Below are 16,582 nucleotides of genomic sequence, written 5' to 3' on the forward strand. Positions count from 1 at the left end.
CGTGTACGCGTCGCGTCGTCGTGTTCTATGAAATATATATCCAATTACCGTGAAAATTTGTACTTTGAAAACAAACCGGTGGGTTTGGATTGTTGATGGAATCAAAGTTCGGCCATATCTAGTTACATCGACTCGACCGTTGGATAAACACGTTTCGGACACATACACACAGATAGAGATACGATAAAGATGATTTGTTATTGGATGAGGAAAATAAGGTCAAATTGTATCGCGCTTAATCGTCGTCCAGAGGTTTGGCTGTGGCCGATGGTCATTTCAATTAATTCAAAAATGTAATTAGTCTATTGTTCGGTAGCCGCTGATGATACCATGGTGCGAAATTTTTTTATTTCTAGTTTCATTTCGGACTATGTTTGGTTTTGTTTTTCTGTTTTCAAATGGTACGAGCCAAGGTCGTTACGCAATTTGGGTGCAGTACCACGCCTCGTACGATCAGCGTCATATTGGTCAAGTAAATCGAAACGGTCGTAACGAACAAAAAATTGTGATTCGGTGGAACTCACAGTTGAAGGGATGTATCGTTCGATAACAAAAAATTCATTGAGGGTGGAAGCAAACGTACGAGTTCAAATGTCGAGTAATTTTTCACCCCCGCTTCCCCATCGCCACTCCATATGTTTTCACCATGTTTTTCAGCCTACTACGTCTTTTTAGCCGAACTTTCAATTTTTTCAATTTTTTGATAAATTATTTTTGTATCTCTCTTCCTGGGTATTGTGGAAAGGAAAAGTGATCCTCATTCATGAATGGATCTTAATTTTAGTTGATCATACTTGAAAAGATCTAATTTAATCAAGCTACAAAATATGGTTGTTAGGGTGGATCATCCCCAAAAAATTCAGCAAGGACCTTCATTTGGGCTGAAAGTACTCAGAAAAAATTTCATGAGTTTTTGGGTATTTTTCTCAATTTTTTGAAAGTGCAATAATGGCTAAAAAATTGATACTTCTGCGTTTCAAAATATTTCCAAAATTTCAGGAATGATATCTTTAAAAATGGCGTAATTATTGCGAAATATCTGCGAAGAAAAAATTTTCAAAAATAGTCGTTTTTCTAATTTTCAACCGCTCGGTAGAACTCTAAAAGTGGTCCTGGATTTGACGCCAGTACCATAGATCAACGAAGAATCTCAAATACTTTCATTTGAGACTGGACTATTTTTCCTTATACAGGTTGTGTAGCGAGGGGTGCGAAAAAGCTACGATTTTTTCAAAAATGCATCCTCTTTGAGGGCCCATCTCTTCCCTCCAGGAGCACCATCGAAGCAGAAATTTTTTTCAAGTTACCATCAACTCAAAATGAAGGTCTCTGTTGAATTTGATCAAAATTAGGTAACTTTTTTTTAGGTGGGGCGATCCACCCTAATACAATGTTGAAGGCGCTGTAAAAAAGTCTTGCATTTGGCAAAATGGTTCAAAAATCAAAAAAGTGTGGAAAATGTCTGCATTTTTCACCAGAATTTCACCCTAAATTTTATTTAATAGCCTAATCAATTTTTATAGTGCCGACTGCTGACATATTTTCTTAAAATTTCAGATAAAATTTATGCAAAAATTTGAAATATGGGAATAAATTGAAGAGGGAGGGATTGTAAATGCACTGAAAAAAATTCTGAAACTCTTGATGTCTTACTTGAGTAGGTTTTCTCTTTTCGCAATATATTTTTTTTAGAATTTTCTACTTCCAACTTTTGAAAATTGTCATGTTTCGGGAAAAAAATTACCTTTAAATTTTTGAACTCTTCGACCTCAATTCTGTTGAATAGTTCAGTAAACTGAAATAGTCAATGATAGAATCAGATTTTTAAATTTTCGCGTAATATTTTTTTTTTTTGAAGTATGTACCTTCTTTCAACAGTAAAGTTTCCAAAATTTTGTTAGTCTCATAAGAGAAAGGTTCAAAACTGGTGATCGTAAAAACTTCTATACCTAATCGGTTTTTAAAATTTCATTTTATGAATTTTTGAGATGCTTTTGTCTCATGCAAAACATGTCGTCGCTTTTTGATTCACTGATTAATTCTTCATTTACTTATGTAAAAATAAGTATTTAAAAATGGAACAAAATTGATGATCAATACACTTGATGCCTGTACAGAAATGGTGACGAAAAAGAAAACACGATACCATTCGAACGGCGTTAAGGCGGATAATTTATACAAAATTTAAATTTGTGGCGTTGAAAAAAAAATTTAAATGCATAAATTCAGTAATTACGATGCTTTCTCTTTTGAAACGGGTTCTCCCGCGACATGCTTGAATTTTAGGGAAGTAAAAGGGATACCTACATCCATCGATCTTATCGACATAAATGTATGATTTATTACGTTTTATGCACCTTTTTATAGTATTGTTGCATAGAACTTTCAATGATTTTATCCAAATGACTCTTGAAATATTTTCAACTTATTGACTGCATCTTGGAGGGGACAACTTTGAAATATTATCGTGTATTTATCTGATCCCTGCCTACTCAATTAGCATTCGAACGTTTTATTTTGCAATCACTTATCGGAGCTCAAAAATACAAATCAGGAATGAAATTTGTCGGCATGCATTTTTGTAAAACATAACATCTGGAAATTCTGGCATTCTACTTGGCTACACAAATTATGTGCATATCATCCTTTTATCTGTCCTCAAATCTCCATTTCAGCCTTTCTCGACCATTTGATAGGAACCTCTTCGATATTTGACGTACCAGTGATAAAAATGAAACGAAAATCGAAATATAGTTAAAACAACTTAGTACACAGTGAATCCATAAAATATTTGACCATGGAAATTTTATTCCAGTAGCTTATTTCATCACTCATCATCGGTGAAAAAAAGTGTTTGTGTAGTATTATATTCATACTTAAACATTGTCTATACGAAACGCACAACATTAACTTATGCAAATGTAATTTGATCTCGTGCCAACGTTTGTTTTAAGGCATACTAACTCGATGATGACTCGTAGGTTTGAAGGTATTCCATCCTGAGATAAGCATAGGGTATTCTACTTTTAGAAAAATATTCGTACTCGATTGAAATTTGACCATCATGAAAATGCATACTTTTCGCGTAAACAATTCTTCGGTAGGTAATTTTTATATAGATTCGGCGTGTGCGAAACCAAACTTCTGTAGATAAACGTGCTTAGCATAATATATTTCGCAGTTTCCTCAAGACCATCTCCATATTTGAATGATGTTCGTATATTCCTGACGTCATGGACATTTTGCGAAAATATATAGTTAGTACGAGCGTGAGTGTAGCTATATTGAAAATATTTTGAAAAGATTCCTACGCGTTTACAACACGTATTAAAAGTAATATGTTGTATAGTATTACAAGTATACCTACCTATAGCATAGCTACAGCATGAAGTATCGTACCTATGATTTGAGTATGTAGTTTCACAGTTATTATATTTCCATTAATGCTACCAACTTGGTACAGGTTGAAGAGGCAATTGGTAACGCGTTTATGTCGCAAACTGCGAGCAAAGCATAATAGCGAAACGGCTAATGATCGCCGGCAGTTGATCCTTGGGAGTGAAATTAATGCTTTCAGAGTGCAATGCTTCGAAGCATATATGCAAATTGTTAATAGATATTGATAATTAACTTAATACGAAGGCGATTTCGCGGTTTATGCAGCGTTTAAATTTGAAATTATGAATATACATATTTTAAAAAAAATCATGACGCGAATTAATCATAATATAAAGACCCATTCTAAGCATTATTTTGAAGAAAAAAATTAAGCCCAATATGCCCGTCTGTGAGACAAAATTACTCGATATACGTACTTGTTTGTACGTAAGTATTCGTATGATACCTGAAAACAATAAAGAAATGTTGGTTTTTTATGTCGGTCGTTGTCGTGCTTCTACCTTCCTCTTTTAACCAGTTCTTAATTAAACTCGAACAATGGAATACTTATAAGTTAGAAAAGATTTGTACATATTCTCGTTACTTCTCTCTGATGTAGGTATACGTTTGTGTATCTGTGTGCGTTTGTTCCCTTCCTTGCAAGATAAATTATTTTGTTGACCTTTTTATGAGCTATGAAAAGCATCGAAACGTTAAACTGGCTCTGGTGTCGGGTACTAGGATTTTTTTAATGATTATATTGTTGCAAAAAATCAGGAATTTAATTTTTTGTGATTATTTTTTGTTGCAGGTATGTATGAAAAGATATAACCTAGCGTATCAAAATGAAATAGTCGTGTAAGTATAATTTATTCTGTTTTTTTTGAATTTTTGAAAAACTGTTTACGTTTAGACATAAATCGTTGAAGGTGGTTATGGTGATGGTGTGGTGGGGGGGGGGGAGACTCGAGCATCATATCCGAACTTATTACCTAAAACAAAAAATTTTAAAAATAAACACAAAAAAAACCATTACCCACTCACAACTAGACACACCTATAATGTATTTTACTGAATCAGCATCAAAATAGTCGTTTTTTTGCAAATCCTTTGAACTGGATTTTTGACCAAAATGAAAAATAAGATGAACAGTGCGAATAATGATCCCCTCTTTTGGCTATCAAATTGCCCAATATTCAGCTTTCTTGTAGCGTGGTCCGACAAGTTTTTCCACTTCGATCACTTGTAAAATTCCCTTAAAAATTACTCATTGGTTACCAAAAGCAAAAAAATGGCAACTTGAAGATTTGCACCTATAAAAGCACCCTTGGTGTCAACCGAACTGTGCATATGTACATATTTCGAACACCTACCACCGCTCCTCCAGGAATTCACTTTGGCACAATTTTCCAAAATATGTTTCTGCCCATTCATTTTTCATATTTTTTTTTTCAAAAAGTTTACTTATTAGTTATTGGAGAAAAATATAAATTATCGATGCCTATTCATTAGAACAGATTTTTGAAAAATCTGAGTTTGTAGGGCATACTAAAATTTAATTGAGTCCATTTTAAGAGGGAGTGTTGTAAAATTATGAATTCAAAAATCCACTGGAGGCTCCAGGGCTCTCCAAACCCGGCCTCATGATTAATTTGGAAGATCAAAAATAGGATTTGAATTTAAACATCAGTTTTCTACCTCAATTGGATCAAGACCATTTTTTATATGGAATTTTTCAATTGTTTGACCGATAAATTGAAATTTTTTAAATTTTTATCAGATTTTTATTTGTCTGTGTTTTAAATTTGAAGATGGATTATTTTGGCGTGGCACCTTTTTCGCTTGTCTTCAAAAGTTATGCAATATTTCATATTTTAAATTTGAATTTTAAAATGGTTTCGGTCAAGTTTAGTTTTGATTGGGAGTGGTTACTTTTAAGCGTTTCTTTACTTATCAAGGTATATATTTTTGAGAAGATATCCAGAATTTTGAGGAAGTTAATCAACTCATGTGCATGATTACCTAATCATTTTTTTTGGTGTTTTAAAAAAATTCAAACAAAAAACTGAATTTGGCAAATTTGATTGAAATGATTGTAAAAAGTGTGGCAATCAGAATATTTCAACCTGCTGAGTATGAATCTAGCGTTAGTTTTTTCTAGATTTAATGTTTAATGGTTGAAAAATGCTATAAAATTGATAAGAAATCGTCTAAAAGTGCTATCTTCCAAAGTTAATGGGTCACGGAGACTATGAAACTCAAATCTAATCTTTTAGGGAGGGCGAGGCGAGGGGGAAATACTGAATAGGTAACTATAAAAAAAGCGAAATACATAAAAACTTTTTTTTTCAAGAATAACCCTACTTTTAGGGCTTCTGGCTCAGCTTCCTGTACGACTAGGAAGCTAAAAATTTTCATGTGCTGTCTCTTACTCAAAGTAAATTTCCTTGCCAATTTTGGTCAAAATCCATGATTTTTGAAATGTACTCGTATGTACTATCCACCCTAATTCTTGGCGAATTTGTCGAGCCATTGTACTTTCGTTGTCTCCATCACTGATACCAATCTGAAATATGTTAAACTATTTTTACATTTTAGCATCGTTTCATGGTCGTAATTATCGCGAAATCTTTGCTGTATCTTATACAAGTTACGTCTTATTTACTTCTGATAGAAAATTTTCTCTATCAATGTCAACGACACGGGTGGTCCATTTTGATAGAATCGCGTTCGCCGAAATGTTTGCCATAACGAACAGGTGTCCGATTACTTTAACGTTTACTTGACAATCTCACGAAGACGCGAAACGATCGCTTCGCTGACAAAAAAAAAAGTGATTCAGATCTCGTAACCGTCACAATTAGCAGTTAGATGGAATAACAACCAACGTATCTGTTCTCTGAGTTGTGATAACAGGTACATAATAATTGGTGGGATAAACTTGTACAATCGCTGTGCCGCCACGTTATTGTTGTGCCGGAACTCAAGAGGCATTATTTCAGATACTTACGGTGTTTGTTTAATGGTTTATTTGACGAATTCGCGTTATAAAGAAATATGTATGAAAAACAACAGAATACTTTCTAACGAGATTCGCGGTCGTTTTCTAAATACTTATGTATTTACAGTTTGATCAAATGCCAGGGTTCAAAAAGTCACGAGGTGAAAATACATATTCTCGTACTTAGGAGTGTAGTATATTCATCGGTGTAACTATCGAGTAAAGGTTGTATGATCAACTACGAGTACGTGGCGTAGTTCATGTTGCTTGGAATTATCGCAAGTGCGCGCTTCAACAGTGATAAATGTCACTGGAGATAAAATCATCATCACGTTCAATTGATAATTACTTTTTTTTTTCATTTTTCAACTTACACCCACAATGTACGTACTACGTAGCATGATCACATTGTGTACGGATTACAGATGCTTGGGTTTTCAATAGAATATCTGGTGAAGTTATAAATTATCAAGGATGTCAATAATGACAAGTATGGAAAGCAAGAGCCAAGAATTTATGTAGTATTGAAATTCCGTAATTTTTGAAAAAAAAATTCAAAGCCAAGGTGTGACATGGAAGGTTAAGGTGACCTCTCTTTACGACTTGCCGTTGAAAATGCATCTTCTTTGGCATCAAAATTCGCCCAACATGGCGAGTAATTTCAATTTTATGTTATTTTTTAAAGCGTCTTTCGGCAAATTATTCCACGACTGGCGGTAAATCGAAAAGCGTAAGAATGAGCGAGCTCCGTTTTAGTGAGGAAGCGTCGGTTGTAACGAGGTGGCGATTGTTTTGCATACTTTGCGATTCGTAGGCGTGTTTATGAACACGAATCGCTCGTAACATTTTAAATGGTTTTATTTTCTAATTGTTATGGTGATTTATTTGGTGGCTCAAATGCGAGACATATTGGTTTTATGTCATCGTGTTCTATGTTTGGGAGAATTCCTCCTACTTCCTTTGTATTTTTTTTCAGAAATTTTTCTTGAATTTTATTATTTTGAAGGTCGGATTATTATCAATCATTTTCGTCTTATCTCTTATTGGAGTGTTTTCAATTTTTATTTTGCTGTATTCTGAGGGTTTCCAAAAACAACTGAAATAACATTTGGTGGAGGAAAATTTGAAGTGAAAATTTACAAATTTTTTAGAAAAATTTCTGAGTCATTTCATGTTATTTTGTAGCAAGGTCGATCTTTCACGAGGTGATTGATGCAAACTTCTCTATTGGGGTTCAAGGTTGCAAATGAATCTAAAAATCGAAATCATTATTGAAAATTTGAAAATTATCATATTTATCATTTTGTTAAAAATGTAAATCATCATTTTTTTTTCAATTTTTGCCATAAAAATTGGATTTGGGAAAAAATTAAAATCAAGACGAGTGAATTTTAAAGCATGAAATTTGTCAGCAGTAAAGGATGGTTTTAGGATGATAACTGTGTATTAATTTTTTTGAAAGCTTTGTTTTTAGAAATATTGAGTCAGTTGTGTGTGATGAAAAATAAAAATGCTTGAAGTATTTCTTCAAAAAAATTACTTTTTTGATCAGGGGCAAAATATGGAAGTCTTTGTCGAAAAATGAAAATGAACTAAGTAGTACAGCATAAATTTCTCACCAGTGAAGTGTGGGTACCTACTTTAATTTCATAATTTGTCTCTAGTGGGATTTGTCTTTCAAGATGTTTCAACAAAAAACAGAAAATTTTCTAAACATTGATTTTGGATAATATTTATGTTCAAAATGGCTGTGTAACTAATGTTGAAAGTTGTAATTACAATTTTTTATGAAAAACACTTTGAACTTTGAATTTTCCTTACTCAGTCATAGATCTCCACTCACAAATAAACCACTCTAACTTAGTCTTCTGCCTTTGATTTGAACATTGCGTGGATATTTGGGAAAACAGGCCATAATAAAAAAAAATCCAAAATTTCAGTGTCTCAAGTTCATTTTTCGATTTTGGGTGCAGAATGTAAATTGATGAAAAAACGCTAAATACATTTTCTTCGAGAATTTCAAATATTTCCAAACCTACTGGGTATCAACTTTGTGTACTCAGCTAAAATTTTACTTCGTGTTGCCGAAAGGTAACTCGAAATATTTCATAAAAAATTGTCAATATAAAAATGGAGGAGTAAAAAATCTGTCAAAACCGTACAAATCGTCAATAATAAATTTTAAGAATTTAAAACACGAACTGTTATCGAATCTTCAAAGTTCTTTCAAGTTTAACAAATTAGAAAATGGTCTGAAAATTTCAACACATTTATTTTTTTATCATCAATTGTTGGGTTGTTTTAAAATTTTAAAACTTCGCCTTAGGTCAAAAACGATCTTGAGTTGCCGAAATTTTGATTTTCTTCAAACATGCTCCTAACAATTATTATGCAAGAATTTTTCAATTCCAAAATGATGAGTTTCAAATTTTAACCAATTTTTTGAAGAGTTGGTGAGAAATGAGCAAATTGCATTTCTTTAATGCTACAGAACGCGTTTTCGTATGTTACATATGTAATATTCTAAGTTTATAGCCTCCACTCTTTTTGAAAATCATTTTGAAATTCCCATTTTTACTGTTTTAATTTTGCAAACTTTGGTGCTATTTTTCCACATTTCTGAGCTTTGAAATCGTTTCGTCATAAAAAACAAGTTTACATTTTTGCCTCTGGCTTTTGGAGTTATTTTGTCGAAAAATATGAAAAATGATAATTGTGTGAAGTTGTTGGAGAAGGGTCTGATTGCGGTATTGTTGGCTATGGTAGGGTGGGGTAGAGGAGAAAAGAAGCGCGACTTGTCAACAGCACACTTGAACCGTGTAATATGCACTTCGCCTGGGAATGTGAATCTTACTTAACGAAGTTCTCGTACGCCGATGAAGTTGCATACGTTTGAAGTTGCAGGAGCGTGTTCAAGTATGTAGGCTTGTGCTGTTCAAGTTGCGTATGTTTATGTTGTTGTTTATCTTGGGGATTTACGATGTGATTTCATTGAAGTATTTTACAATTGCATGTGATAAGGTACCCACCACTCAGACGTACATATCTCGTGTAGAACTTTCGCTTTTATTTCGTTCGGATTAATTTTTCGAACGGATGCGTGAGATTAAATTCAAAATCTACTGCAACCTTTTGCACCTTAAAGTTGATAAAGATGTAAATATCAGGAAGATGTCAATAAAAATTAGCGTAATATTTTGATACATTTAAATTTTATTGAAAACGGATTTTCTCCCGGACAAGTCAAGGTACAAAAAGACAACTTAATGAGCAATACTTACGGAAAATACGCTTCTTGAAGAATCACAAGGAAAATAAAAAAGGTAATGAGGAAATGAGATGAATCGTGATTCATTTTATTCGCATTATTCTCGCATACGAAATATTGTATGAACGACGGACGTAATGGTATCTCGGACAAAACGCGATGTATCTAATTTTATTTCGACTGTATACGATGTTGGCGCGTTCGATTACCTTACGTAATCTTTAGAATGCATAGATAAGTGGAAATTAAGCGAAGATGGTCTTACTTTTGAAGATACTTTATTAGTTGATGATGTTGTTTGAATAAAATACGCCGCACCACACCGAACTATTGTAAAGTATAAGTAATTTCTCTTGCGCAATTATCTGTCGAGTGAATCGATCAACCGAGAAAGATTATATCGTTTGTGAAATTTGATTAAGTGTAAAAAAGACATCACTGTTCGAAAAGACGTATAGACATTGCGCAGAGAACTTCTGAGGTAGCGAAATTATCCGAGAATAAATTGACGTGACAATTTGATGACATTTATTTCACTATACAAGCACTCCGAGCAGATGGACTAAATGATGATTTAGGATTACAGGATTACTCCTAGGTACCTACAATGCAAATATTTGTGTGAGTGAAAATTACGAAAGCGTTGTTTACCCGAGTGTTACTAATGCTGTGGATGCTTTTTGTTGATCTAAGCATTGTGCGTATCTGCTTAATACATGTTAAATTCGCCTACATGAGGTACCTAATAATTTGTTTTTGCTTTATTTTACTAAAGCAAAATTTTTTCATTAAGCTCAATTTTGCCATCGTTCTAATATTGATAATAAATTTTGAGATAGGTACTTTTCAACCACTAAAAATGCCATACTTTTCACAATAATCTCGATCAAACTGTCCAAATTCAATTTTTGCTTGCATTTTTTCAAACACCTGCTCAAATATATATTTTTTTTAAATGTAAATTTTGATATTCTAATCAAAATGGCTTCATAAAAATTTTCATCGGAATATTTATTGAACTTGCCAAACCCGAATATGGCATTAGTTTTTCAAAAAAAAAAAGCCATAAAATTGATGAGAAATTGTAATTTTTGCGATTTTTCCTCTTTAAACCATTGCTTGGGAGGAGGGGAAGGTGAACGAGGTGCGTCGTTGATGACATTATCATAAAAGTAGCGAAAATATGAAGCTTAATAATTTACCTAGGTAGTATTTATTCGTCTCAAGAAAACTTTTTAGAAAAAAATTGATTAAATGGCTTCAATTTCATTTTTCATTTTTTCTCCCATTCTGAGTAGTTTCCCTTTGAAATAAATTTCTGTAACGAGAGAAAAAATGGACAAAAATTTCAAATCCTTCAAGTAAGTTTTTGAGAGAAAAAAAAATGATGGTTCAACAAAAAAATAGAGTACAATGAAGACGAACAAAATTGAAGGATCTGAAATTTTCTTTCAGAAGAGTCTGTTTATTTTTATCATATTAAAAAGGTACAAAAAATTGGGGAAATTTCTAAAAAAAAAAAAAATGAAAAAGCTTAAAAATACCTGACAAGTTTGACGAAATAACTGCAACAAGAAATGGGAAAAAATTGTGGAAAAGTGGTTCTACCCGACTGGACTTGAGGGTATTTAAAAAAGAACTTCCCCTCCCTCTCACCATCAAACAAAACCTCCGAGAATCAAAATTGGTCCATTTAAAATGTATTTTTTTTTTTTTTTTTTTTTATATTAACTGAGTGAAAAATTAATTTTTTGTTTCGGAAAGATATGAAAATTGAGTTTTTGTAATCAATTTAGAAAGTTCAACTTTCTCATTAGGTCCTTCATTTCTTGGGCCTTGTCTCATTTACCCCTTTCTCCTTGCTCTCTATATGACCTTGACATGGGGCCAAACTAAAGGGCTTTACACTTTTTGAAAATTCGTCATTGAATAATTTACATTTTTTCAAGGGATGTATCTCAACTTGAACAATTTTGTACTCAGCAAAAAAAAAAAAAATGGTAAACTAACCAAAAATACGCCACAAGGCAAATTTTCAGTTGCATTTATTTCTCAATTTTTGAAGAATCTCTAAAAATCAAAATTTTTGCACATTTTATTTGAAAAAAAAATTCAAAATTCAATTGAATTTAGGTAGGTGCTTAGCGAGGTGAGATTTGATTAGTAGCCTATTTTTTACCCCCTCCCTCCCCAATCTATTGGTGACGGGTTTCAGTCGGCGGATTTTTAGTTTTTCCTGTTTCTAAAAAAACCTGTTGAAGAGAGATCAAACGAAATTCTGTACTTACTTTGAATTACTTCTTGGAAAAATTTGCATTTGAAATTCTCAAAAACAGTCCCTGCCAGCTCAAATACATACCTATGTTTTTCTAATAGTTAAGCATTGAAAAATATTGTCTTTTCCAAACTTGTCTGCATAAAAAGCTGAAATTTGGTTCCTGTACAATTTTCGACTTCTCAAATTGATTGATTATAGTTTCAAACTGATTTGAACCTTCCTATTTTTAAGCATTTTGAAAATTTTCAAGTCTCAGAAAGAATCGACTGAAAGCTCAGTCTTGAATGGTCAGAAATTCCCAGAAATCGTTTTGCAAGGTCGAAAATAAAGAAAAAATTAACCTTCAACTTTCCACCTAAATTTTTTCAAATTTTGATTTTTTTCATTGGAAATTGATTACTACATTCAAACTCCCAAAAATTTTAAAAATGAAGTCAAGCGTATGAAATTTTGCCTGATGGTATTATTTTCAATGCCTCTTCAATTTTCTTCTGATCGGTCAAAAAACTTTCTGCCGGTTGAGAAACTCCCTTTGTTAGGCATGGTCAGGTAGGTTAGATAGATACAGACTTAAAAAAAAATGGAATTTCAAGTTTGATATCGATGTTAAAACTAAACTCGAGGAGTGGGGGAAGGAAAAAAATCTGCAGGAGGTGAGATTTTGAGAATTTAAACGACTAGTCAAAGATGATGTGTATTGTTTTTCCTTCAACTATATCTACTTACGTATTTTGACTGCGATACATTTGGATGCTATGTCATAACTGAGGTCTTACTTATTCTATTTCGAATGAAAATTGGAGATTTTTCGGAATAGCGTAATAAATCTTTTAATGAAATGTCTGTCGCGTGAATATACACTTGTTTGGAGTATTGTCCGATGAGCGTTGATAGAGTCGTGCGCGAGTTTATGGGTTCTTACATTAATGTGTTGACATTTTGACAACGATAAAGTTGTCAAATCGATGATGGAAGATATTAAATGAGACGTTATAGGTATGCATTTTTGGTCAGAATTGTTTATACGTACGTCATAAACGAAATTACCATTCGTACGAAAGGGAAATACATTGTCGAATACTTTCTTTATTATAAAACATTCGATCGAATTGCGTTGGGCGATGATTCGAACGTGCATTCGGCGATCAACTTGGCGTAAAAAGCAGTTACGAGTGCACGAAAGATCGGACCGGGACCGGGACCGGGAACGCTTAGATGTTGGTTACGCAGAGTGTTGGCGGAGACGTCAGTGCACGCGTTCGTTTTGGAGAAAGCATATCCTATCCCTCCTGCGAGTTGGTTTTTTCGCAGTCCGCGATCGATAATCGGTTTCAGTTGTGGTTTTTCGCGCGTGCACAAGACGTCAGTGGCGCATGGCGTGATGATGACCAAAAGACCGTGGCCGCCGTTATACAGGCACCCGGTACCGGTTAACGCTAACGAAGCGATATTTCGTCGAAACGGTAAAGTTTTGGCCTCCAAGTGTCCTCGCGATTGTTATTTCGTCGCAGCCCCTATGTATCGCGCACCAGCCACCCATTTCGCACCGGTGCCCTTTTTTCCACCTGGTCTCGTCAAACGTATGATGGTTTTCGAGCCTCCTGCGCCGCCTCATGCTCGAGATCGGGTTCATTTCAAACAACCGTTGGTCGATAAGTGCCCGTGTTCGTGTTTAAAAGTTCGCAGTCGTTCTTTGGAGAATTTGTGTCCGTCCGATGTTACCAGCTCGACGAATGAGCAAAAGGAAGTGATCAGAAGACGTAGGAAACTCGGTAAAGAAAATTTCAAACGCAGGTCCATGGATAATTTACTTGATAGCGGAAAACCTACCAGGAGAAAGGTTGTGTTTGATTTTTTTTCTTTTCTGTATTTTTAGGTGTTTTGGAGGGCCAAAGTTTATTTGTTTACTTCAGTGTCATGTGAGTGTCTTTTTGAACTGATTTGAGAAACTTGTTCGAGAGATGTATGAAGAACTGTATTCAATAACTCTCGAGAAGGGTTGTAACGAAAAAATTTCAATATTGACCGGTTTTGAGGATTTCAAATCGATGAAATTCATCAACAAAATCCTGCAAATCCAAAAGCTCAAACCAATTGCCCATTGCGTCATAAATGTGATTGAATAATCGTAATTTGTCTGAAATATTGAATTAAGTATGTGACGAATCCCCATTTTTCTTCCCAGAAACCGTTCCCATGTTTTTCCCAATTGCCCTATTGCTCTAAGTATTAGAATTATTTTAAAATTAGTTTATGGACTAAATCCCAGTTTGTGTAGTTTTGAAAGACACCTTTGCTAAAAAAAAAATCATCAGAAATTGGGAATTATTTTAATTTTCTTCGAAAATCATCTAAAATAAAAAATTTTTCATTTGAAGAAATTCAAAAAATGTATTCAATTTTCAAAAACTAGAGTAAGTTAAGAACCGTTTGCCTAATTAAGCAAGTATTTGTGATTTTGTACGACAGATTTCAGTTAAAGGAAAAACTAATTTCTCAGATTTAAAAAGAAAAATTGAGGGAGGTGGCGCTGATGGTGCAGTTTGTGTAATCACTGAGATGTAAAAAAAGAATTCTCAATCTAGTTGAAATCCGAGAATTTTTTTTATAAAACTAGACAACAGACAAGCACTGTCAGTGGAATCTGGAAGGTGAATGTAATTTATTTCAGATTTGCTCAGCCATAAATCTACCTACGGTAAGACAAAATTAAACCGGAAATGCTAAAATTCTTGCATAATTTGTATAAATTCTATTTTCTGAGATGAAAAGTGCAAAAATATGCAGAAAATAATGTGTAGGTTTCTTCTTTCGAGTAAATGGTCAGGTGTTAACAGAAAAAATGCACTGTATGCAGTCGGTATGAGCTTATAAAATTCATGTTGCGAATAATTTTCATGGTAATATAAATGTCAATCGTCATATTAAAAGAAAAGAAAAGAAGAATAGGAAGTTGAAAAATTTCTGATTGAACTTGGATTTAGTAATAATAAATTATACTTCCCCAAAAAAAATCATTGATAGCGGTTTTCCATTATTAACCATCCATCGTCTTGACCTCCTTTTTTTTCAAAATTGAAAAAAATGTAAGTAAAGTATTGCTTTTTTTTTAAATCGGTGATTTTTAAAAATCTTTTTTCGACTGAAAGTGTAAAAGTGTTATTAAAAAGTTCCATTTTAAAATCAAACAAATAGTAGAATTTCCAAAGTTGTGATTTTTTCAAATTGGGGTTTATCTGATCGAGCTCAAATATTTCGCACTTTTGTAAATCAGAATCGACAATCGAAGCACATTGAAGGGTAAAGTGAATAAAAAATGGAACTCAGATCAATTCGATGGATGGCTTGCTTTTGAAATTGAAAAGGTCTTCAAACTAAATACTTACACGCTCAAACCACGACTAAAAGTTTGTCGATCATACTCCTATCTATTGACATACTTCGTATAGCTCAAAATCTCTTGAAGAAATTATTCTAAAAGGTTTACCGATCAGTGCGTCATTTTCAGGAACTACTCATCGAGTGCTCGTATTTTTTAACAACTCTGAAAGGTTTTGAAAATAGTTTATGTGGAAATGAATCCGGCTCAGTTAATTTTTTGGCTTTGAAAAATACGTATTTAATTACTTCGAAATTTGAGATTGAAGAGAACAGTTTGTGCTGAGTATAGAAATGCAGCTTTTATTTTGGTTAAAAGTTCAGATTTTTAAAAAAATTTCAAAAATTGGAAAAAATTCACATCAAATATAGGAAATGATTGAATTAAAATTTGCATACTAAAAAAAATCTATTGGAAATTGGTGAACTCGTATGACGAATCCGTGATTAAAATGTTTTTGGAAGAATCGTTGTTTAGGAATGATGCGTCATTATTTTGTTTTTACCTTCAGATTCCAAAATAGAAACTCAAACTGATTGTCAAAACAATCGTCATAAAATTCAAAATTCTCTTTTTATCTATTTTTTTTTAAATTGAAAAATATAAAAGTGTTGCTGGTTTTCAAAAACTGCAGTATTAGGTTAAATTTTTTTCTTAAGTGTAAATTCTTTGATGTTTTTTGTAATTTGCCTAATTTTTTATTTGTTTTATTTGGAAATTTTTTTTTGAGACGGGTGATACTGATTTTTAAAATAAAATGTTCTCCACCAAAGCCAGAGACACGACCGTTCAGAAGATTGCACTTGAAGTACGTAGGAAGCTGCTGGTGCGAAGATTTGAAAAGCTACCTAAGTATACCTATGCTATGGTTTCTAGATCATGATTTACATACAAGGGAATGTATCCCAAACATCAGAAAAAATTTCCAACTCGAAGAGAGGGAATCGAAAGAGGATCCTAAAATACACCATCAGCGAAAATTTCAGGTGCAGAAATTCATTTGTCGATTTTTTTGACAACGTGTTTTTCGAAAACTGGAAAATCCAAAAATCCGCTGGAGTCTTCAGAACGGTTCGAACACCATTCGACTCGGGAAGTCGATAATAGAGTGCAAACTAAATCTCGGTCTTTTCATGTCAATTTGATTAAATTTTGATTTTTTTTTTTCATGAGAAATGAGCCTTTGAATTTTTTAAAAATTCGTCAAAAATCGAAAAATGAATTTCAGCATCTGAAATGTTTGCTAGTGGTGCATTTTGGAGTCTTCTTCAGATTCCT

General features: G+C 33.2%; 1 protein-coding gene across 8 annotated transcripts in view; it reads left to right on the top strand.

Moving 5' to 3' along the window:
* LOC135840688 (WD repeat-containing protein 47) overlaps positions 1–16,582 on the top strand; it is a 79,984-nt gene that overhangs the window by 48,466 nt on the left and 14,936 nt on the right. Inside the window, exon 1 of one of the 8 annotated variants that reach the window (XM_065357331.1) lies at positions 13,581–13,765. The exons of the other annotated variants lie outside the window; for them this stretch is intronic. Within the exon in view, the coding sequence (XP_065213403.1) occupies positions 13,724–13,765 (42 nt within the window). The 5' untranslated portion in view covers positions 13,581–13,723. Of the gene's footprint in view, positions 1–13,580; positions 13,766–16,582 lie in introns of those variants that run through there. 8 annotated transcript variants of the gene reach the window in all.

The sequence above is a fragment of the Planococcus citri genome, chromosome 3, assembly GCF_950023065.1.
Source record: "Planococcus citri chromosome 3, ihPlaCitr1.1, whole genome shotgun sequence".
Lineage (NCBI taxonomy): Eukaryota > Metazoa > Arthropoda > Insecta > Hemiptera > Pseudococcidae > Planococcus > Planococcus citri.